The 25144-nt window shown below is 43.9% G+C and overlaps 1 protein-coding gene across 1 annotated transcript in view; it reads left to right on the top strand.

Moving 5' to 3' along the window:
* The window catches only part of FAM222A (family with sequence similarity 222 member A), a 210783-nt gene that overhangs the window by 117047 nt on the left and 68592 nt on the right, over window positions 1–25144 (top strand). The window contains exon 2 of the mRNA XM_078667356.1: window positions 13235–13364. Coding sequence (XP_078523482.1) covers window positions 13283–13364 — 82 coding nt within the window. The 5' untranslated portion in view covers window positions 13235–13282. The remainder of the gene's footprint in view (window positions 1–13234; window positions 13365–25144) is intronic.

Here is a 25144-nt window from a genome sequence, read left to right as displayed (position 1 = left end):
TCGTCAACACAAGTAACCCAGACTGGTTTTAGCCTGGAATTACATCAAGCTTGCAAGGAATAAAATAACTTTGTTCAAATCACTGCCTTTTCTTTGTGTAAATCCATTCAGCATTTTCTGAGATATTTGTGTAAGAAAAAGGCAGGCTTCAAAGATTTAAGAATTTGATATTTGGACTTCTAATTTTCAGATTATTCATGAATCCTGATCCATGGTGATAATAAATATATATAAAAAATCCCATTGGAAGGGGGAGCATTTTTCATTTTTTTTCCAATGCAAGATTCAGGTAGGTTCCGACCAATCTGATTAGCTGGCAACAACTGAACGTTGTGGCACCCATTATAGGATGTCAGGCACTGAAGCCTGCATCTTGAAAAAAGTGACAAAGAAGGAATAAGAGAGTTGCAGGAGCATCATACACTCCTAGACCGGGTATTGGGTATCTGCCCCCAGAAAGGCTTAAGGCAAAGATCAAGTAACACTTGGATAAACCAATGGGAGTTGTGTTACTGGGCCTGGGCCTGGCCGAAGGGCAATCCCAGGCATGCATGGCTAAAGGTCATGAACAGCTGGAGTTAAGTGAACAAGAAATAAGGCAAAGTGCTTGGCTAACATCCAAGCCCTACAGCAAACATCAGTGTGCATAGTCGAAGGCTGTGGGTAGTTGGGAGTTTGGTTGAATAGAAGGTACACGTAGAATATAATTTAAAAAAATGAACATTTAATGAAAAAGCTTAGATAGAGCTACTTTATTAATACTTTTCATAATATGTTATGGTAGGTTTAACAAAAACTCAGAAAATCCCTTTGAAAAAGTGTTAAAGGGTAATATGGCTGTGCAATAAAACTGAAAAACTCCTGGAATTAACCAGTAGCTACACAAAAGAAAACTAGTGTTCCCACCTTGTAAACCACATGTTGTCTCCCAAATGGACTGCTCATGATTTCACACATGATGTGATAGATGGCACCAAGAAGACATCCCTAGTGACATTAAAGGCCACCTTACTGTTTAGATCATCAGTGGCATCAGCATGGATACAGCACCATTTCTTTGTTTAGATAAGTGTTGTTATTTCATGATGTTCTGTAATGTTTTTTGGTAGAAATGTTGTTAGTTTACGAGAAATCAGGTTGGGGCAACTTATGGGTTTAATGTCTGGGGCATGCATAGGATTTGTGTAGCGAAATGAGGCTGGCAAATTTCCTGAGGGTGTCGGTTTTATTTCATAGTCACAATTTTACATTTACGGCAAACTTTTAAGGGAATTTATGAGTTTGAAAAAAACATACATTGAGGTGCTATGAGCAGAAAAAACATAGATTGCTCTTAACAAAGATTTTTCAGTGATATATATATATATATATATATATATATACACACACACACACACACACACACACACACACACACACACATATATATGTATGCATACACATATACACCACACACACGTTTGTGGCTGACAGACTGGCCAAGATTGCTTGGTAAAGCTAAGACCTACTTGTGTGTGCTTCCTTCTTTTAAAGGATTTTCACTCTCGACCTCCCAACTCATTAAAGGAACAATTGTGGTTTATTTCCCTTTCTTATTTTAATTGAGTCTGAGTTTGTGTTAGCCCGGAATCCCAAAGGAAGTCAGCCAGCAGCCAACTTCATTCAGCCTTGGACTACGGGTACTCTCAGTTTCATGCAGCGCATAACCCTGGTCTCCCGGAGACTGCGTCTTTTAAAATTGCCAGGATTCAAGCCTTGAAAATGGATACCTCCACTTTGATGAAGCGCGGTATTAAAAAGGGACATACACGCCTTGGAAATGCATGCCCCCTTTCCCATCATTTTTTTTTCTTTAGATAGCGAAGGGAGGAAATTGGTTCTGAAGTCGTTTCTCGAGGCAATCACCCCTCTCATGGCACTTTGTCGAAAGTAAAATAGTGAATAATGAAAGGTGGGCACGTGATTGTCTGTCTTCTATTGCTACTGAAGCCGGGACAGATGGGAGTTTAGGCGATTGCCGTGAAACAGAAGATTGGAGTAATTATGCGGTAACAAGGAGCTTGTTGTCAAATTAGTTCCCTTAGAAAGTGGTGAAAAAAGTTCCAAATCATGAATAAGTCATTATAGGCTCTCTGAAAGGAAGCTAGAATGCATGTTCAGTGAACACCTGTCTGGGATTATGTTGGCTTTCCTGGCCCACATTTTCCTGAAGCATATCAAATGTTAGGTGTTCTTTCTCCGGAAGAGACTGTAACTTCATTCCACGGTGCGACCTGTGTGGGCTGGAGAAACCCTAATTCATTTCATGCAGGTACAGAGACTGTGTCCAGCTCACCTTGGCTGAAAGGGCACTTGCTGGGGCTTTTCTAAAGCCTGGTGGTCACAGAGGTTGCTTGTGTGTATTATCTGATTAGTTTCATTGCTTGCTTCTTGTGTGAAACATGTTTGCTTTTCATTGTGTGTTGGGTGTTTTATTTTACTGGGTTGTATTATCTTGTTGTGTTGGTAGATCTTGGTGCCCGAGGCAGGCGTTCCAGGTGTTTTGAATCAATATATAAATTATGGAGGGAGTGGTCATTCCCATAACGCCTCCAAGTGATCGACCATTAGGTTTCTTAGTCAGGGTTTTTGCATTCCTTTCCAAGAAAGTGTGAGAGCGAGTGGTGCCTCCTGTTGTGCTGGGGACAAACTCACCTTTTCAATGCTGAGGTTATTCCTGGGGCTTTGAACGTGCATTTCCTCATTGCCTCACCTTTACTTGCACCAAATAGGAAATACAATTGTACGTAGTGATGAGGATACCCCCAGTGATGGATGAGTGAGAGGGTGCCCCATGAGTAGTGAAGAGTGATTCATGCTGGGATGAAATGGAGTTGAAAATGGCACAGGTGCAAGACCTGGCAATAATCATGACTCCCTTCCTGGCTGTAGGCCCGTGTCTCTCTCTTTCCCCATAAACTCACAATGTCTCTCTCCTCGTGCACTCACCCCTCCCCATGATATAGTAAGATAATCTTCTCAAGCCATATTTTCAGTCACACGGATGCGGAAGGTCTTTGTAGGCATGTTGGCACAACAAAGAACACTCACTCGCGTACCCAAAAGGAACTCAGTTTTCACTACAATACGGGCGCATGCAACCCCTGCGGTAGAGGGGGCCTGCATCCCTTCAAGGCCCCCAATCCTCCAGGCAAAGCCCAATGAATATCAGTCAGATATAGGAGCCTCGGGCCCATCGTCCCTGTCTGCAGGTGTGGCCCATTCTCCTGCATTATGCCACTCCTAGAGACCTCCTCTTTAAAACACAATTATAACATGGTATGCGCGAGTCTTCCTGTGTGTGCGCTTAAAAAGAGGAAGCGTCCGTACATGTGTGCAGTGATAAACTGAGCATGTAGGAAAGCCACAGAGAATCAGGAGCTCGGTGTAAAACTCGGAAATTTGCTGCAGTTGGATCTTTGATACCTTTGGAGCGCACTTACGACTTTTTGCCATTCAAAAAAAATTCCCGCAGTACTTCAGGATGTGCGTCAGTTGTGGATTCTCTAGAATACTCCAATGCGCAAAATGTACACATGCAGAAGTTCCCCAGGGGTGGAAATCTTTCTATGTGCAAATGAAGCGCAAGTGTTCATTTGCACACAGAATGCTTGTTTGGCGTATTGCTCCTTAATACTCACGAACATCCATCTCCAACAGAAGTCCCTGTTCTACAGTTAATTGTAGTACTGCATCTTTGTCCAGATTTCTGTATGTCCCACCTAGTTCCTTTACAACCCTCCACATTACAAAGCAGGCATGACCCGTGCCGCTCTACCTGTTGAGGCTCCAAGGAGGATGGCATTGAGGGGCTTTGGAAGGTGGTTGAATAGAAGTGAATGGGTGATGAGTTTTTGGAGGGCCAAGGATGGGGTGACACCTCCAGATGTCAATGAGTTAACGTATGTATGATCTCCTGTTTATGTCATGTGTGTTTTGTTTTTATATGCCAATGTAGAAGTGTTCAGAGTCAAACACAACCAGACCCAGCACTTTTACTTCAATGTGGCATGCTCTGGTGTTTACAATCAGCAAGAGGCATGTCTACGGATACCAAAGTAGCACCCCTTTCCTACTGGTATCTGCAGTGTCCCGAAACAAGTGCAGGTTCTCCATTTGGCCCATTGCCGTCCATTAAGCTTTTTCCTCCTTTGTCCGAAGGACAGGGATTATCCGCTCAACATGAGACTGATGTAGCTTTTCTACGCAACCCTTTTGCAGATGGCTCAAGGCTCCTCGCTGAGCTAACAGTTCGCCCTAGGAGCTTCGGGCACTTGATTTCCCGAGGTGGGCACTTAGAGGTAATTTTCAGACTACTCAGATGTCTTTACATGTACTTGTTTACAGTGCTCAGCTCCCCAGTTCTGAGTAGAGCTGATTATGGGCACTTAAGTGAATATGACGGAGAATTGTAGCACTCTAATGGAGCAGTGGTTGACTAGTCTAGCGGGAACTAGGGAGATACTCGCACAGCTTGATGGCTTTCAAAGACATCCTGGAGTGATCCATTCAATGCTTAGAAGTGGCCTAGGTGATATAAGCACTTTACAAAACTGATGAATAGGCCAGTGTGTTTGTCTAGCGCTGTCTGGGTCATACAGTGGGGAACCAGCAGAGACTAAGCAAGGAAAAAGAACAGGGAGATTGTGGTTGGAACTAGAAGCTAGAAAAGTGGGCAGGTTAGGTGGGCGTCCTGGCCTACATGTGTTGTCAGGTTTTAGGAGTCCAGGACATGGATAATGTGTGAGCCCCAGGTCCCCTGAATCACTGCTGCATCTTTAGTCCCACACTGCCACTGCTTTTAGCCATAGTACTCAAAACAGGCCTGGCCAAAGTGTTGTACCCTCAACTCCATTTTCCTCCTTGCCTAGTTGTTACTAACCTAGTGACAAACCCCACGAAATGAAGGTCAAATAATAACAGTAAATGCCACTCTAACGAGTGCTGGCTCCACTCTGGCACATGTTCCTCTTGCCTCTCCTGCCAGGAAGTGGTGCTAGCAGCCAGTAGGGTGCTGTCTCTCTTCCCTTTGGGATCAGGAGGTAGACTGCAGCCCATTTCAACATCAACACAATGCAGGATTGCATGGCAGGATTGCATGGCAGCCTGTCTTGCAGACCCCTGCCCCCTCCTACCTGTAGGAGTGTCACTCCCCACCCTTATGTAGAACATCGTTCTTACGCCATCCTACGCATATTCACGTCCATACAAACAAGGAGATATGGTTTGGGAAACTCTTTGAGAGTTAAAATATTCACAGTTGGGAAAAATAAGTGTTACTTTAAAAAAAATACATGTATTTTCCTTTCAGTTGAGAGGTTTGAGTTGAAAACTTCTAAAGCACGTCATATTCCAGTTCCTACTTGTGCATACTGGGCCTGATCCACAAATGTAAACGTAGGCGTTTGGCCTAAATGTAGACCTAGCGTCTACATTTACGACTTTGGGAATTCACACGCTATCTTTATGTCTGCTCTCGAGCCGGATCTCTGCCACAAGTGCGGACATAAAGATAGTACTCGTCTCGTAAATGTCCTTTGAATTCCCAAAGTCGTAAACTTAGACGTCTGGTCTAAGTTTAGATCAAACGTCTATGTTTACCTGTGTGAATCGGTCCACAGTGTTTTTGTGGCCTCTAACAGGGTCTCATGCGAATATCGAATTTGGTTATGTTGGTAGAAGTCCAGGTTGGCTTTTGATGTCTTAACAGCTGATTTAAAAATGATGAAATTCCAGTTTATTATTTGTCCGTCTGCTTCCTTGCTTTTATGAGTCCTTGTTTCCACAATAAACATTGCCCTGCCCTTTCCCCTTCTTCGGTGGAGTGTTTGCTGTTTGTGAAATGCAGGACAGTGAGATCAGAAGCTAGCCAGTTTTGTCTGCTTGCATCCTGTTTAAGTAAAGTTCCATCATGAGAGTTCTCGAGAGAATTTACAGGCCTTTCTCTCACTGTGACACCAGCCCAGAATCATGATCCACAAATCTATGATGCTCCCAGGGACCAGGCGCTGAAGACCTGACAGGGTTAATAGTCAGGAATTTAGAAATCCCACTTTTTTTATTGTCTGCAGCAGGAAGACAAAGACGGCCAAGGGTTTCTTACCTGATGTACACCATAGGGTCTCTCCGCTGCACTACGTAGAACAAGATTAAGGGCCTTATTTGGAGGGGGAAGTAAAGGGACATCTGACAAAAATTGGCAGATGTCCTGTCAAGCCACTTCTCACTTCTCCCACCTCATTTCAAGGTCAAGGAGCATGGTATGCCCAAAGGCCCTTCCGGCACTGCCATCAGAAAAACCATTGAGTGGACCGGGCACTGTTGAGTATGGCATCAGAGGTGACAACCTATTTTAGCTCACCCTTCCAATTAGACGCCCACCTGCATATTTCTTGTCTGAGTCCATCTTGTAAACCCCAGTGGTTCCTAAAAGAAAAAGTCCACAAATGTCACCCAGGCCCGGGCACATTGGTTCTGTAAACATCAACTCTGGCTTTAGAGGTTTCGCTACAAGGATCACAGAAGCACCAACATGGCTGGTGGAGCTGCCACCTCTGGTTTTTCCCTAACAGCAACTTTCAACATGGAGACAGGGTTCATGTGACAGGAAAAATATCAGCAAAAAGTGCTTCTCATTACTGTTGAATACTAGTTATTGGTTAGCTTAAAGAAGAATTAGAGCTAGAATTGAGATTTTTTTGTCCATCCTTATAGAAGAACCTGACATAAGGAGTTTATCTTGTCAAGCATCTTCTCAGCTTAGTGAGCTACTGCCTCTTGTCACAAAGATCCCCTCCATCTAGTCCTGGTCTTTCGACCTAGAATAGAGCACCAAGTAGACTAGGTCTTGTAGTTTTACTTTTACATACACGTTTGAGCCTACAGTTCCCAGCATGCTTTAGCCCAGTAGCCTGAAAATCCATTCAAAATAAAAGTCATCCCATGAGCTGGAGTCAGCTATACCCCAACATAAAAAGCACAATTTAGGTGGTGTGGACTTTTGTGATTGAGGAAAGTGATGAGGAAACACTGCCCAGCAATGGGATGGTTCCTAGATGATGCCTCATCTTAACAGAATAATAAAAACAAATACAAACATTGTGGAGACTCCTAGAATAGGACTTTTAAAAAAGTTCAGCTTCCATTTCTGTTTGAAGTTAGTGGGGAGATGCGTCTCCATTGTTGTTTTTGCCACTGGAGCCTCTGGGTGTCTGTTGCTTGTCGCCAACACTTCCAGGAACCATTGGGGCCTCTTCATTGGTCATCAGCCAGCAATGGGGACCAACATGTCCTGCATTACAGAAAGCACAACGCCATACTTCAGTAGGCAATCTGTTAAGAAAAGGGTGTGGAATGTGGTCCTGTAAGTGGGTAAGTGGGCCATGGGGGCCAATATGATTTGAGCTGGTTCCGATATTTTAATGCAGAAGCGCTCGGTCAACTGGAGATATACATCAACAAGCCCACTCCATCGATGTATTGAATACCCGCTTTTTACTTGCTGCTTCTTTATTGTCTCCAGCTCTTCTCTTGCTTTGTTATTGCTGCTCTCTTCTCATTTTTGGCGCAGGTCTCTTGACTTCAGTTCGGCTCATGAAGGTCATAGTTAAAGCTATAATCCTGTTCCTCCCTGTCAGCGTTTCATGAATCTGTTTCCAAATGAGATATCATTCTGAAAGTCAATCAAAGCATAGGCCAGATGAAGGGGAATTAAGGATAATTTATGTCTTCAATTTGGATTCCACGGGGAGCTGCAGTTAGCTGGGAGTATGGTGGCTCGCGAGGGAACCAGCTGACCCCTTTGACTTTTGTTCCAGAGCATCTCAAACCAGCCATGCTCGGTGTGGGCAGGATATGACGTCTGCCATGTTAGTCTGTCCTGCACCCTTGCCACAAAATCGACATTTACCCTCTCAGAGAATCAATGCCCATTTGGAGGGAAAACATTTTTTTTACTGGATAAAGTAAGAGAGGGATGCTGCTGCTTGGATCTTACCACAATCCCTGCATTTCATTCCACCCCCTTTGTAAGCAGCAGGATACCTTGGGACAAGCTGGGCATCTACTTCCTCTCCGTGCAACTGGGGGTAATCGAGTTGGCTTGGTTACCATCAGTGCTTAATTTGAGGCGGTGGTTTTTGGTGCTGGGCACTGGCACCTAATTGTCAGCACTGGCGCTTATGACAGCCTGCCACAAGGTGGCGCTGTCTAGCTAATTTAGAGATGATCACAACTACAGTTAATCATTAATGCTATATTCATTAAAAATGACTATTACTTGCCGCCCAAGCCATTCTTATAGCTTTGGGGGCCTGAAATAGTCATTATTGTCACACTTGTAGGAGTGTCATGGTTAGTAGTTGTGTTGTTGCTATGATTGGCAGTATAGCAGGGGAATGTGTCGTAGCAGCTGCAATTGCCTCCCGCTGAGAGCCCTGGCACCTATTTTGTTACAAATTAAGCCCTGGTTACCATCCTTCTGTAAAGGACATCGAGAGATGACGGTGGCCTGAAGACCAACATCCCTATGCAGCCCCATCCAGAAGATATGGTGGTGTGGAGGCCATCATCCCCACACAGCTATATTAAGAGAAGATTGGAGAGGGGTGGTTGCTGCCCTCCTTCTATGCAGCCGCATCCCAAGAGATTGAGGCCTGGATGGCATGCTCCCTGTACCACCACCACATCCAGAGAAGATGGTGGCCTGTAGACCATGATCCCTGTGGAGCCACATCGAGAGAAGACGTCGGCTTGCACGTCACCCCCCTGTGCAGCCACATCGAAAGCAGATGGCGACCCAGTCAAAATCCTCCCTGTGCAGCCAGACCCAGAGGAGGTGGGAGCCTAGATGTCATCTTCAGAATGCAGCCACGTGCAGAGAAAAAGGTGGCATGTGCAAAGCCCTCCCTGTGCAGCCGCTTCAAGAGGAGGATTGTGGCTGCCCTTCTCCCAGTGCACGCGCTCTGCTCACTGCATTCAGCAGAAGGCACAGGGTGATATTATTAACATTATTGGATTATAGTCAGCCTGCCTTGTCCCCACAAGGAGAAAGTGTCTTGTTCAAGGTTACCTAGTCATGCAAATGTCTTTTATTAGAGCTCCAACCTCTTCTATTGTATTGCAATTGCATTTCAGTTCAAAATACTTTATTCGGATGCAACATACATCCTAAGCATGCCACTAATTGCATTTATATAGCGCTTCCTACCACTGACAAAGCAACTAGGCTCTTGATGCCAGGCAGCACAGTACAAGGTTATTTTCATATATTGACCACACATGTGAGACTTATGTTCCACGCACACGCCATAAACACTAGTTTTAATATGCAAATAAAGGATGTGGGTGGCGATATCTGCAGCTCAATACAGTTTAGAAAGTTTATATTGCAAGCAGCGAAGTCATGGTTGGTTTTCAATGTTGATTTAGGAACGGAGTAATTTGCTGAGCACAACTTCCGTTTACCTACCGTGCAGCAACTCTGAGTATAGTAACAAGTCCTATGCACACGCATACAGGTAAAAAAACAGTACAACACATTCCTGTTGGTTAAGGATGAAGAGAATTTGTTATTTTCTGGTGTTCGTCTTTAATAGTACTTTGTACTAATAATCCAATGGGAATACATGACATATACTGCATCATACCCAAGAAGCAGGACCACAATACCCACTTCACTCTCATACATTTATCATCAGTGGGAGACTGAAAAAGCTATGGCGACTGCATTTAAAAAGTGAGGCGATCACCAGTGGCTGAGATTAATTTAAAAATTCCATCCATCATCTTGTTCTTTGCTGCAGTTGATGCCCGAAGGCGACAGGTATGCTCAAACGTGGGTCCCATTGCTCGCTTTGCCATAGGACTCAAGCTTCATCACACTGCAAAGCCACAAATAAGGCAAAAGTGGTCTGGGAGTTGCTTGTTGTCCCTGGAGGGGGCCTGGCTGGCAGTTCAGGATGGACCGTTCCAATGAGGAGTATAGTCAGTACTGATCTGCATTAAGGGCTTCTGTCCAGATAGCACAGTGGACAGAAAATGATAGCGTGTAATGGATCCCAAGCAATCAACAGTGGCGGGGATTCATTCAAGCATTCCATCTATCATCTTGTTGTTTGTTGCATATAAAACGTCTTGATTCTTCTGAAGGTATGATCAGAGGTACCCCCAGTGCCAAATGTTTGCAAGCTTTTTAGAAAAACAGGCTATGCGTATTTGTTTATCTGTAGGTCAGTGGGTGGCTTTCTGCACATCTGCCTCATTTGCTAAGTCTCAGATAATCCTCGATGACAGTACAGCTCAAGCTTGGGACACTGATTTCAGAGATACTGGGGTAGACGCGAGGCAATACCTTATGTATATAATGTATCTATCCATGGTACATCTGCTCTAGTGCTAAATGGAGTTAATATTTATACTGGAGCATTTCTACAACACTTACTACTCCTATGTGGGATGTTGAAGTTCTTACCCACACATATAGCAAGTTACACAGTTTAAGGTGTGTGGTTGGAAGGGTGTTAATTTTTTGTTTTTAATCAAGGTGTGATTATCTTGTTATGGGACGCAGTGCCTGGCAGTGTCATAGGGAAGGGTATATGAGAAACAAACGTGTAAATGGTCACTGTAATAAGAACATAAACATATAGGTAGCCACACAGCACTAGCCTAGCCATGGGGTAATTGGGATAGTGTGCGATTATACGCCAAAAAGATGGCTTAGCAAAGAAGGTCTAGTAATCAATATGGCAGTATTTGCCAGTCAGAGATCATGTTGAGTGAGTAAAAGGATGCCAAAAGGGAAAAAGCATTAGCCATGCCAATAGGTCTAAGTTAAAGGAATGTTGTGTGGTAATGTGAAGTATTACAAGTAAATTACTTGGGGACAGACATGTATTTGTGTATAAGCAAATAACTGTAGTGATTATTTTTGTTAGCTAAAAGGTCAGTTGACAGTTGCACTGCAAAGCTAGACTTAAAAATCTATGCAGGATAATGACTGCCCTCCTCCCATCTGTGCTGCTGCCAGAGAAAAACAACATTAATGATCTAGTTATGCAAGGCACTTTAAAAGCATTCCAGTTCAAGTTTAGATAGCTGAATAAATAAACAAATATGTCAGAGCTGCATGGAGGACGAGCACTTTTTTTGTGGAAGCACGCAACTTCTGCCCAATCAAAACATGTACTCCCTGCTCGCAACATGTGGGCAGAACCCAATCCCCTCTCTAGTGATGCTCAAATCATTGTCTGGGGACAGCTGTGCTGTCAAGCCAGACATAAAAATGGGAAATAGTGACATGAGCAGTAGTCATGCACTTATTTTAAGGGTCGGGATATTGCCTACCGCTGAATAAATACACCCCTTGAATGTGGAAGAGTCGAGGCCAACAATCCGAGCAGACACTACACAATAATAAAAGACACAATTCCATCTACTCCTGCTAGGCCAAAGGAAGTAAGGCTTTTGAGCATGCAGTTCATGTCACTAGCCTTTTTCAACTTACTGAAGGCTCCCAATGGAAGACAGGCACCAAACCGGCAAGCCGTAAACAGGTCATGGCTCAGACCCTATACTAGACTGACACCCTGCACTGGCGAGGGTGAGAGACGAAGTGCTTGGTAAGTTACTGCCATGACAGCACAAAATCAGATTGACTTGTCTGGTGCCATGGTTCTGGCCTCAACCCGCTATACAAGCCCAGTACGTTTCTATGGTCCTAGAGACCATTGTTCTTTCTAGTTTACATAATGAGTTATCCTTCTGACCTTCTAAAATGTTCTCCCAGCTAATATCCACTTTCATTATTATTATTATTATTATTATAATAATTATTATTATTATTAGTGAATGCCTTTTTGGGTAAAAAGAGCCTATGAGGTGAAAGTAAGCTTACCCGTGCTTCCATTATTGCAGATAGGGCAGCAGCATGGCACAGATTTTGGTAGTTTTAATTTTGTTAAATTTTCGCCCACCTCTTCTTTGACCAGTAAGTCTCACAAACACACATGTATGCCTCCAAAAGCTAACAAGCCCCTCTTCCAGTACACTGTGCTCTGTCGGCTATTCAGTGGGTGTGAGCTGTTGTCCAAGGCTGAATGAACACTGCAAAAGCGAAAATTGTTGTGTTGAAAGCAGTTACCAAGCACAGGTGGAAGAGGTTTATGGAAACAATTTTCAATAGGAATAATTTTCATAAAAGCTTCAAGTCTTATAAGGGGACAGCCTTCACTCTTAAACAAAGACCACAAAGATTTTCTCATTCAGGGATCCCTTTCTTCAAGAAGGATTTCTCTCTCACCTAATGCTAATGGCTGTGCAAGCGTTTCCTTTCGCCTCTACTCCATAGCTTGCATTGAACTACATAAGGAACTACTTTACAACTATAGGTCTGTGTGTCCATTCCTGCTGGCTACCTCTTGAATGTTTTGGTCTAGCGTGCTAATGCTCCATACGTTAGTACAATAAACCTAATAAACCTGTTGGCTTTGCCAACGATTGTTCTCTTTTACTTTCTTCTGTTTCATAGTCTTGCTTACTTAAGAGATCAAAAGGCCTACTGTGGACAGTACAAGTACTTACAGTGTGCTTTGTGTCAGCTGATTGCTTAAAATTGGATGGATTTCTTGTCATCTCATTTAATTGCATCTTATTCAATAGCTTTCCTTCATCTTCTGGTGTATGTCCTGTCCCTGGAGCATTGCCTGGCTTGTGGAAAGATGTATGTGTAGTGTTAGCAACAGACCAGCAAAGTTAGGGAAAATTGGGCGGTGTGCTTTTACAATTGAACAAGAATCTATATATGGAAGACGGGGATGTATCAGAGCGGAGGACTTTGTGCTAATGGCTGATCAAAGGGAGTCTGTTGGCAATCGATTTATTCTGCAACAGTAATACAGCCCATCTGACATGAACAGTGCTGTTTTTAAGTCTGGGGCTTTAAAGTAATTGTGTGTCCCTAAAATCCAGTGCCATGCTCTGAGCTCATGCAGAACACTTTATGGTTCCAGCAGACTATTTTTGCACAATACCGTCTCACAAGCAAGTGACATTCAATAGTAGAGACCTCAGCTCTGCCAGTGTCAATTCATCTTTACTGCTTCTGGCACAGCCCCATGGAAAGCTTTATAAGACCTATTGATGTTCCTCTATTGAATGGTGATATTCAAAGTCTCTCTCTTTCTGTCTTTTGCAGTTTGATAGCCTGCAGTGGTGATTGCCGCTGGCGCAGACCTCTACAACCATGTTGGCCTGCCTGCAGAGAACCCAGAACCCGCCGACTCAGCACCTCATCTGCCCAAACAAGACTCTGGAGCCACGAAAGTGTGAGTATAAATGTTTCTAACTCATACTTGCTACTTAAATCAGGTCAACGCTCACAAGAGGGCATTAAAGGATTCATGCTTAAGGGAAGGGTGATTTCCTTGACAGACCACAATCCCGCCATTGAGGTCTACAAGGTGGTGGCACAACCATGTTAAGCAGCTGATATCAGGATATTTCTAGTCCTACAAGGAACTTTGTTTCCCTACTTATGGTGATGTTTCAACTGACTATGTGGGGGCAATTCCTCCGAACGAGAACTTCAGCTTAGACGTTCACTCCATCATGGGTTTCGATCTGCATTTAGAAACAGAAATGAACTTTCCTGGAGAAGTCCATGGTCAGCGGTAGCGGTCCCTTTTTCTGATGCCTTTGAATAAACGAGTTCCTCTCCAGCCTGCACCTGCATGTAAATATACAAGTTTGGGGATGAAATACCCTGTATAATTTTAAAACCATTGGTTTTGAAACTGAACGGAACCAGTGTTTAAACAAATATTTTTAAAGCTGTGAGGGGATTCCTTTCTCAGCCGAGCCTGTAACACGCTACATGTGTGTTGATTTATTTACAGCCGACAAATAAAAGGTATAATCTATATTACAGAAGGAGTTTTTTTGTCGAAACTTCTAGACAGCACTGCTGTCTGGTTGAAAAAGTCCTATTGTTAGCTTACCATGAATGTATAGTGGTTTAATGCCCACCCTTTGCTCATAATTGGTTGTTTTACTGTCATTGCATCTCCTTGCGTTTTATTCAACAGCTTGCTTTGTCCATCTTGCGTTTGAGCCTCGCCTGGAGCATCGGCTCTTTGTGTCCTTACGCTAAACACTTTAAGGGAACTTATTTTTTTCTTTATGATTAAACTCTCCATGCAAGTCCTTGTTTTTTCCCCGCTCTGTCCCTCGCAAGCCCCCCTGTACTGTTTCTCTCATGCGCTTCTTCCCTTTCCCTCTGTTCTCTAACTCTCGCCCTTTCTCTACCCGTGCCCAGGGCCGTCTTCACAGCATTATAGGCCCCCCGGCAAAGCAGTGCACTGGGCACTGCCTACACAACCACTCACAGGAATAAAAAAAAGTGAACGGAAAATTAGTGTTAAATTCAGGCCTGGATGGTGTCCCTATGCTCGTGGGCCGCCGGGAAACTGCCCAATGTGCCCATTCGTTAAGAAGGCACTGCCCATGCCCTCTCCACATTCTTCTCCGCAGCGCCTCCACTCCATTTTCTGGTAAACCCCCAGTTGCTATTTCTCCTGTCCCCCATGCGTATTATCCTTCCCGTCCTCCGTTTCTCTTGGCTCGTTTAGTTTTCCCATTTATTTGTATTTATTTCCATATGGAATCTTAATCTCGTTGCTGGAGTGCTTTGCTCCTCTAAAAATGGACACTCTCCTTATGGGGTCTCACACTTGCCTCCCATGCAACATTTTCGGCTTCCTGTCTGTCTGTGACCGAACTAAGGGCTTTTGCAGTGACTGCTGCAGTGTTGCTGGGGAGGTCGTGGTCAGCAACAGTGCAAGCATGACTCCTGTAGCCAATATGTACCACACCAGGAGCAACAAAGAGACACACACACTCACTCTGATATCATTTCATGTGCAGCTCTGTCAGCAGCTGTGCAGATCTACTTTAAGCGCAATGTGCAACAGTGTAAGTTTCGTGAAGGCCGAATAGCAGTGAGAAACACAGTAAAAGTGCAAGCATCATACACATAGAACAATTGAGGCCGGTAGAGCAGTCAAAACTCCCTTCTTCTAAAACTGAAGTAAAACACAGGTTGCAGCAGTTCACACTTCTCCAAACCCAAAGAACGCTACCAGTATAGACATCAGCCGCACAATACAAATACAAACAGATCCGGAAATACATGGGTGGCAGTGCAAGCTTCACTTAGACACTGAACAATTAAAGGTTTGCTAACAAGAGGGCAATCTTCCTACATACATACCGAATAACCAATGCAAACTCCCTTCAGACTGGTGTAAACTAATCACCATCGACTGCTATGCTAACTTTACAGAAGCCCATACTGTCGAAGAAATAAAACTGGCAAGTACATCTGTTAACACAAAACTGGAACTAAGTCCAATGACTGAATGGGATAAGGTGAAATCCAGGTTTCTCTGTTGTATCCCAGTTATTGCTGAAAATCACTTAAATGTTTAAAAGGAAATATTCCGGCGTACTTTAAAAGTGTCTAAAAATAGAAATTAGACAAGCAGCCCATACTTGCGCAATTTAGAAAAAAATATATAAATGCACCCCCTCACCATCAAAAAGGTGCCACAACTACTTTAGGTAGTTTTTGTCAAACCAATCTGAACAAGCATTGGTAAAACCAATAGAGTTCCTCTTGCACTCAAGCACGGCCATAACCAAAAAAAACTGCTGATCAGCAAACAGTATTGGCAAAGTCAGGTAGTCATATGTTGCCATTGCTATTTTCAGCTGGGTATTGCATTTCTGGTTGTAAACATAGTCCAACGAAGAGGACTTTGTGATTGAAAAGAGAAAAGAGCAAGCTAAGGTAAAAGTAATTCCTTCCTTTTGTAGTTAAAAATTGAAGATAGACAGGAGATGCCATTTACATGCACAATTGAGGCCCATGACGAGGCTCCTGGATGATGGCACCTTGTGCCTTTGTTATCATTTTACCTCATAAATCAAGTGGCATTTTCTGAGTTAGATTGTTGATTGGTGGAAGGGGGCTCACATCTTCTACCAAAATATTTGCTTTGCGAGATGGGTGGTTGGAACTATTATCTTAAAATATCCTTTTCTCGATCAAGACCCATTCCTTGCCGTTCCTCTGCTCTGCATTAAGTGAAGATCAATGTTGTAACCCAAAGGAGAAGACACTTGAAACCGGCTGTGGTATCTCAGAAAATGTTATAATCTGATACACATAAAAAGCCTTCTCCGATAGTGTTTTGAGGAGTTCCTCGTTACTTTGACTCCATGCCTAGCGGAGGACGTCTCCGGCACCATTGTCAGAACCATGTGCCTCATCTCCCGGCTTTGACGAATCTCGTCTTCCTTGGAAAGGCTGTTATTCAAAATGATAATTAAGAGGAGCAGGAGAATTGAGGAGAATAAGCAAGGGAAGAAAAGAGGCGCCCGTTCAATGGGTTGACTCGATAATGGCAACCCCCGCATTGTGCGGAGATGTCTGTTAACGGAGCGAGCAGACAAAGCGACTCACCTACTCTTAAGACTCTCAAAATATCTCCAAGCCTCCCTTTTTTTCTCCTATAATTACTCTTCTATTCTTTTTCCGGGGCTCGGCCATATTTGATGAGCTGGGCTTTAGATAAGCAGTAAACTGGTTACATTAAAATGAGATTCAAAGGTCACTGCGGTGGAGCACCTGTCTCCGCCAGCCTTTGTCTCTCAATCCACGCCATGATTAAATGTATATTTAATGAGCCTGCTTAAGGCGGGCAGGTTTGACCTCGCAGACTCCGAAAGGCGCATTAAGATTCACGAATGATGAATTTGTGTTTTAAAGAACTGGCTATTTTACCAGCTCTGTGAGATTTGCAGAGGTGACAAACTCGGTACTGGCTCTGCCGCGACAGTGTCCAGCTATGGTCCAGGAGTGCCAGATTCATGTCACATTTTCAGGATAACCATTTAATATGCTCCTGATAGGGATTTAGATTCATAAGATTTAAATTTGTCCTGGAGGATATCCTGAAAAAAATTGAAGACAGACAGACAGATAGGCTGGTAGACATGCTGGTAAACTGTGTTTGAAGTATGTACTGTTGTAATATAGAGTGTATTAATGCAGCCATGATTTTGAGGAATGCGACAAAAGCTTCATGTACAATAATGAGAAACACTGACACCTCTAAACTTCTTACATCCCGTAATCGATAGCCTGAGTAAATATTTTGTATCAAATTAACCCTTTTTCAAATTTATTGAAGATTGTTTTCACTTTTCTAAAAAAAGAAACGAATAAACAACTGAAATGTGACTTCTAGCTTAAAATATCCATTGTAGTGTATATTACAGAGCCATCAGTGATTGGCACAGAGCAGCGCTTAATTTATAAAAGGCTGAGTGCCGGTGCCCAAAGCTCTGTTCCGGTGGGGCTATTGGAAATGGGGTGCCGAGTACCCAGGCTGCGTAGTATTGAATTCACCACTGGCCTTTTTAATCCACTACCAGACGCTGCTCTCCTTTTATATCACTCTTGTTGGTCCCTGATTTCTCCCTATGTACCCATTTTTCTGTCTTTCTCTTCATCCTTTCTTCCAGTTTGTGTGTTTTTTTCCTTTCTTGTTTGCAGTATATTTCTGTTGAGGAAAAAATAAGTCCTGGTCCCCAAAAATGAGTGCCGGTGCCCCCACTCCTCCCCCCAACCCCCCACCACCGAAAACCACCAGCTCAAATTGAACACTGGCACAGACATACACATACCTGAGTTCTGCAATAGTGATTCTCTAGGTAGAACAAATATCCTTGCTAGGTAACATGACTTTTTAACCACACAAGGAGACAATACCCAGATACCAGCAACAAGATTAGAACACACTGTTTCTCCCTTTATAACCAAGACTTTTTGATATCATTAACATTATATGTATAATACACTTATAGAGGCTTCCAACAAGAACTTTTCATTCACATTAATCTGTTATTCTTCTGCCCAATCCATCTGTTTAATTAAAGCAGGTTCTGATTATCGAAAAGGAGAGCACAGCTAATAGCTTGGGACCTTGGGTCCGCCCACTTTACCTAATGGCTAACTTCACTTTGAGTGACCGCACTTTGTCCTTTCAGAAGGAGCACTTCCACTCTCCAGGTTGTTCCATAAAGTGCCAGGACTATCCTGTAGTCACAAGCAAGAATGAACCCACATGAGCATAATCAGAACCGCTGGAACTGCACTATTCTGCGGCTGTAGTTGATGTGCAGCAATCCGCGTGGTAGCGTTTTTAGTAACGTTTGAGCCGTTTGAGCTAGGAACATTTTTTAATGCAAATTATGCAGAAGATGAAGGATTATGTGGCAACTACAGCCGCAGAATGGTGCAGTTCCAGCGGTTCTGATTATGCTCATGTGGGTTCATTCTTGCTTGTGTTTCTGAGCGTCACCTCATGGAGTTAAATTCAGGACTGAACCCCATTGGTACCTGATGTAAAAAAAAGATCATTACGCCACTCTCCCCCTCCCCCCGCCTTACCTCGACCTCACCCCGCCCCCCCACCCCCACTCACCCATTATTCACTAAGCACATAAGGAGGTGCTTTTGTTATTTCTTTTTTTTATAGCATTAATGTGTAACTCGACGTTGCAGATAAGCTATTGTGGTCTTGTCCCTAGTAAAAGAACCATTGCCATATTTCTTGCCACCCACTCCGTTGTGCTAAATAAAAAGAGAACGCGCAGTGATAAAATGCTTACAATGTTATCTCCAAATGGTACCTGCTGTAACTTATTTGCCTGATAAACTGAATCATAATGGATTACCCACAATGCATCGGCTGTTTCCCCACATCACTGAGACAAGTCACCTTAATCAAAGCTTAGCGTGCCGCGTGCTTCATCTCATCATGGGAAAGTGCAATATGTCCTTTGCCTCCTGCTATTTGGAATTAAATTGCATATCGCATATTCAGGGCCACACATCTGCGTTTGAATACAACCTTCCCTTGCTTGTTTATTGTGGCTGTGATAAGCTGGGGGGAGGGGCGGCCGTCAGTCGCTGCCAGCCCTGAATGAGAGAGAACCGCTCCGGGCGTGTTCACGGGATCCGACCGGGGCGACCACTTTAAAAAATAGTTTTTAGCCTTCCGGGTTGAACTGTGGTGGGTCTCACTCAGCACTGCCTCCTGCAGACCCCCGAGGTGAGTTTTCAGTAACCCTTATATATACACGCAGACTCATTTGAATATTCAAAGCATGTCAGCCAATCGGATGCCTCGGAATGCAATCCATTACTGTTGTTATTGGACTGCTTTGACATTTGTCTCAGAGAGACAGAGGCTATTTGTTGCGAGCTGCAGTAATAATAGATGGTGTAACTGTTGAAGAGAGAGAGAAGGGGAATTATACCGATTAATCTCTTTTGCCCTCTAAATGAACACCTGCTGCTGTTCTGTCCAGTAAGTCGCACGAGGGCCAATAACTACTGTTATTGACTGCTTCTGTGATCAGCAATGCTATAATCTGCAACAGATGCTTCGGGTTGGGTGTTGCATCAACGACCCATGTACATTTCTATGAATGTTTTATGTTATTTATTGCTGCTGGGGGAAAGAGTGGTGACCCACTTTGGCCTTCCAGAACAGCCTGCCTTCTCCTTTAAGGCGAGCCTCGTGCAGAAGTGTTCCTGATTACTTAATTTTCTCCTGAGTATCTCAGTAATTATCTTTATGGCTCTTATTCCTGTCCTCTGGCATCGTTTCTGTCGATATTAAGTGAGCATGGCGCTGGGGCAGCAGCAGCCCGGCCTGCACCACTGTGAAATCCTATTACACCGCCTGGGCCTCTGATTAATTTTTGTATTAATTTCACTTAAAAGGTGAGCCGAGTAATTTCCTCTCCTGAGCCGAGTCGCGAGCTGCTGACATTTCCTAAATGGGGCGCTGGCCCACCTTCTGTCTTTCAGCCTTGCATCTCTGGCCCCTAATTGCCACTTCGCGGCGCTGCCGCCAGCCCTCCTTGGCATCTTTTGCTGGCCTTTTAGAAAGATGCCCTTGTTCATCTGTCAAACATCTCTCGTCTTCTGGAGCAGACAAGGGCTCTCATTTTAGTCTTGCAGCGGCTTGCTGCAGAGATCTGTTTACAAAATGTCCGAATTCTGCAGGTTGACTCGAACCTTCATTCATCTAGGGATGAGAAATGGAGTACCGACTCTTTGAGGTTGTTTAAAGTATCTGTGGATTTTAGAAGGAATGTGTGCTCTAAAAGTACATACAGAATACTTTTTTTTTATTTATGGTTTTCCCCATGGTATTTGTGCTCTTAAAATAAATATGAATATTCCCCTTAAAAGCAACGCCAATGTACTCATACAAGCATTGTTTAGAATGTTTTCAAATATATTTGCGAGATATTCTCCTGAGTATATAATGTGTTGAGTTTAGCCGTTGCTAGTGCAGTTGTTTGTTGTGCTATAAATAACAAGTGTTATTGTAATTTTATCTAATTCGTTTAACCTCTGTATACACTTAATCGCCTTCTGAGGATAAAAGGCTGAGCCGTCACAGCCAGCATTCAACCTGCACGTTTCGGCCAGCTTTCAGCAGCAGGTGCTTCACCAGGCCACTATACCATCCATCTCAGGGTACAGACCTATGGACAACACAAATAAATAGAGGTCGCACAGATGCGTCGAAGTAAACTGACATTTACCCCCACAGTCCTTCCCTCTGCCTTCTGCCCTGTTCGGCTGCCTCTGGTCCGCAGCCTCCGCTCCTTCTGCACTCGAGTTTTCGATCCAAAGTGCAACAAAAGCCTCCACTTTGTTGATTAGCTGAAATGCAAGTTTTACCCAATCTTTCTCTCCCTTTTCACTGGGTTTAATTAGGCAGCAATCTCATTAGCCCGACATCAGCAATCATGTGTATTGGGATTTGCACCCACTCTCGAAAGGCATTCGCGAGTGCTCCGGGGGTGGGCGCCTCCCCCCTTGCAGCCAGAATGAGAGGGGAGGGGCAGAGGCTGCAATAGTTAATCCACCCCACCACGGGTGGGGGTGACTTGCCTTTACCAGTCGCTCTTCGCTTTCCTTCCAGTTCTGTGAATGCCTGAGAACATTTGGAAGGAATTTAAAAGCACGTGCAGAGATGAGAGCGGAGCAGATGTTGGTCAGAGCTCCGCATTTTATCTCTTCTGTCACAGCGATTTGTGCACAAGGAAGGCGCATCGTTCATTGGAGCCTAAAGAAAGATACTCTGTGGACAGGGGCTTTCAGATTTTGAGGGCCCTTATGCCTACTTTTTGATGAGAGAGGCTCTGAATTGTTTAAAACTAATAGCCTTAAAACCGGGTTCACATGCCGAGGCGCATTCTTGACGATACCGCGTGATTCCATGTCGTGAAAGACCCTGTATTCCAGTCCAGGTTTTCCTTCTTCAAAGTGTTGTAATAAAGAGTTGAATACATTGCGTCTTAAATTTCACCTCTCACTGGATCACGGGATCCTTGTTGACATGGACTCCTAAGTAACCTTGGACAGCAGGTACAAAGTCCTTGTGTGGTCATAAACCCGGAGATTCGTGAAATCACATGGCTTGCGAATGCAAAAGAGCTTTATTGCATGTATAAAGCCAACTTTGTAGTTTGAAAAAGCAATTCTGACTGAAAATGGGTGTTTCGGGTCATTCAAAATGGCAATTGACATGGGGTCTGAAAGGGGCACCCCTCCTAACTGTGAGTCCATGCGTTATGTCTGAAAAGTTTGCAACTGGAAATACGGCTGCAAACCATAGATCACTTACCTACAGCCAGTGCCTTATTTGTAAAAATAGAAGTGCCTGGCCCAAGGTATTCAATTGCAGCTGGCCCCACCCACTGCTATTGCTACTGCTGCCGATTGGCCGTGCCAGCATTACCTTCTAACCATTTATCACCTTTTAATGTACTGTGTTGCTAAACACTCGTGCTGTGCTAAAAAATATAATAACCTGTGAGCACTTACTTGAGGTGTACTCTTTTCTCAAACAAGTGCCAGTGTTTAAAAATAAAGTACCAAGCACTGTCAAACACCGGCACAAATTAAGCACTGCTGACACCTCAAAGGAGTTGGTAACTGATTCACTAAGAGGAAGGTTTCCCATTTGTGAATGATGTTGACAGCCTAGGGTGTGGGATGGAGCAAGCAGTGGTCCAGAGGTCAACTGACTGCACCTGCAAGCCCCCCATGTTTCCCCAAACAGCAAATTGCTTTCTTTATAAAAAAATTAAAAAAACACCGGTTCCTGTAAGGAACGTGATCTGTGTTTTAAAGAAAAAATGCATGTCCTGCATACTTGCATTCACAAATGGTTACAAATCAAGACCCGTCTAATCAATATTCATTAAGCAGCCAACTTTCTGCCAATGGGCAATTTGTGATCAGATCTATTACTACGTAGGCCACATTGCAAATTACATTCCCTTTCCCTAAAAATATCATTGTGTGAATTGCACATCCCTGCTTTGCTATTGGGTATGTTACATCTGATCCCAAATCCCTTCGAGTGTTCCTTCTTCAGGTTTCTGATGTTTTCGCTATAAGTGATATAGAGGGACCGCCCTCTTTGTGTCACATTAGCAAGCAATGGCCGCCATTTTGCTGGCGGAGGTCCAGTGGGCCTTCGTGAAAAGACAAACCTTTGCTCGGGCAAACCTTTGCTTTGGTTGGGAAGATTTCCTGGTGGGCCACTACTGCTGCACTCCTTGTTCTGTGGCCGACCCTGGAGTCCCGAAGTATCATTTCATCCAAGTCACTCACTGTTCTTGCTTAATGTAGACATGGAGCGAGACAATATTCTCCAGGGCTAGTTCTGTAACACAGTCCAGTCCAGATAGTACCGATAGTAAAAGGGAAGCTAAGAAATGGCAAAAGAAGACATGGCACCCACTTTCTTCTGCCTTCTAGTCCCTGCCACACAGTAGCTGCTGGTGTCTTTGAAGAGTGGTGGGGGAAGAAGGTGTCGGGGTAACGACGGACAACCAAATAAAATACAAAAATAACTACAAAAAATACCTTACCTGCCGCCAGCCACATCGCGCTCTCCTTCTCCTGCCCACTACAGTCACAGGCTCCCAGACTCCCCTGCGTCCAATCCGGACGCCTCTCTCATCTACGAGAGCAGAGTCAGGGTTGGCCTGAGCACCTTGAGTTTGCGCTCCCAGTGAGACTGGGAGCCTGTGTCTGTGGTCCCCAACGCGGTAATGCAGCTGTGGTTGAAGACAGCTTCAGTGCGCATGTTGGTTTGGCCGCCCTGAGACGAGCGGCCAAATCCACATTCACATTGATACCAGTGCATACCACTCCCCCTCCAGTGACTGTCACCCCCTCTGGCCCGGCCACCAAAGACTTGGCTGGGAAAATAAAACTAAAACTATAATATCATTGTTTATTATGGTTTTATTTTTCCTTTCCTGACGTTTTGAGGCAGCAGGGGCGGCGCTCACCAATCATAGTGAAGGAGTCCCTGCTGCTATCACCTATAAAACAGTGAAATGTTTTGAGCTCACAGCCTCCTGTAACAGTAGTGTTGTGGCATTTGGCAGGTAACTAGGTGAACTTAGTTCCTTTGCCTTTTTTTTTCCTTGACACATGCATTCTACAGTCACCGACCCAAACATCCAGTTATGTCCAAGGCTCTGAGTCTTTTCAGCAGGTCACGTCCCGAACCACATGGCCTCCCGGCCACCCGCAATGATAATTTTCTCAGCATATTTATCCAAGGTCTTAAAGGAAGATATTGTGTTCAGCTTATCTAGGGCAAGGTTGCTTGGTAAGGAACATTACACAGGAAGTTGTAACCCTTTCAAGTTATCTGCATTAAAACATTTTTTATGGTGCTGTGTCCATAATTGTACCCAGAAGGTGCACTTTGTCAGTAATCATCCTGCTGCCTGGGTTTGTGGAGGCCAAAGCTCGGCATGGTATGGGGTGGAGGGAGTACAAAGTTATTTTTTAAACCTACTAAGTAACTGATTTTCACCATCTATGAAGGCTACAGTGTTTCCTGGTTTAAGTATGTCTTCACATAAAGGTGGGCAAGCCAACAAATTAACAGGGAGAGCAGAGCCAAGTTAAGGGGTAGCTGTAAGAGCCGTGCACGAGCCGAGCCTTGAAAATATTTGCCCTGTAAATCATGCAACAAAGATCATGTTGAATATGAAAAGGTGTCTTCAGAATTGAAGAGTGTGAATTTGTTTAACACGCGGAAGAGTTTCACCTTGGTACATCACATTATTTGAGAAGTATTCATTAAAAGTGTGAGTTTTTAAATATGAACTGAGAAATATTCCTGCCACTGACCTGATGACAATGCTATCAGTAAACTAAGAGTCAAGTCGGGGGTTATGTGTGCCCTCTATGTGGCCTAGATTTTGATTATAGGTGGAGCAACATTATTGGTTTTAAATCCAAGAGGGGTTTTTGTAGAGCACACTTCCTGATCTCACATATTTGAAGTTGGTCTCATGCGATAATAAACAAAAAAGGGGCTCAGTGAAACCTAGATTCACATAAATTGGTCAAGCAGGGAAGCTGGGACCAGTTTCACACTGTGCAATTCATTCTTTCGGACATCAAAGGTTAATACTTTGACCGTAATTTTTCGAGGATGATAGTAACATAATCCATATATTAGTTTTGGAAGTTTTACATAGCAGAACTTTGGACAAGAACATAAGAGTTCTTCCTTCACACCAAACACAGACTATGTTACACATTTTTTGCAGCGCAGGGAAATTTGTTGGGATTCACAGGGTGCTGAGCGGAGGCCAGGATTCAAACTTGGGTCCCCTTGTTACATGGTTGGTACCTGTAGCCACTAGACCACACCATCCACCTACCCTGAGCCCAGTGAAAACTCAGGTCGTTTTTTGGTCTTGAGCTTCCAAGAGGACCTCAAGCTCAACAAGGGCCAGGAATTAGGCTCGAGCATTGCTCAGGTTTTCAGTTGCTTGCTCAACTCGGTCTTCATGCATGAGTTTTTCTGCGTATTGCAACATATTTTTTCAGTGCATTGCAAGATATATTTCACTTAGATACAATTCACAAAAGATGAGAAATGCATGGCTTATTTGTATCTGCAGGTTTACCTTA

This window comes from Lissotriton helveticus, chromosome 11 (genome assembly GCF_964261635.1).
Source record: "Lissotriton helveticus chromosome 11, aLisHel1.1, whole genome shotgun sequence".
In the NCBI taxonomy this organism is placed as follows: Eukaryota; Metazoa; Chordata; class Amphibia; order Caudata; family Salamandridae; genus Lissotriton; species Lissotriton helveticus.
This window is presented reverse-complemented; position numbering and strand designations above follow the sequence as displayed.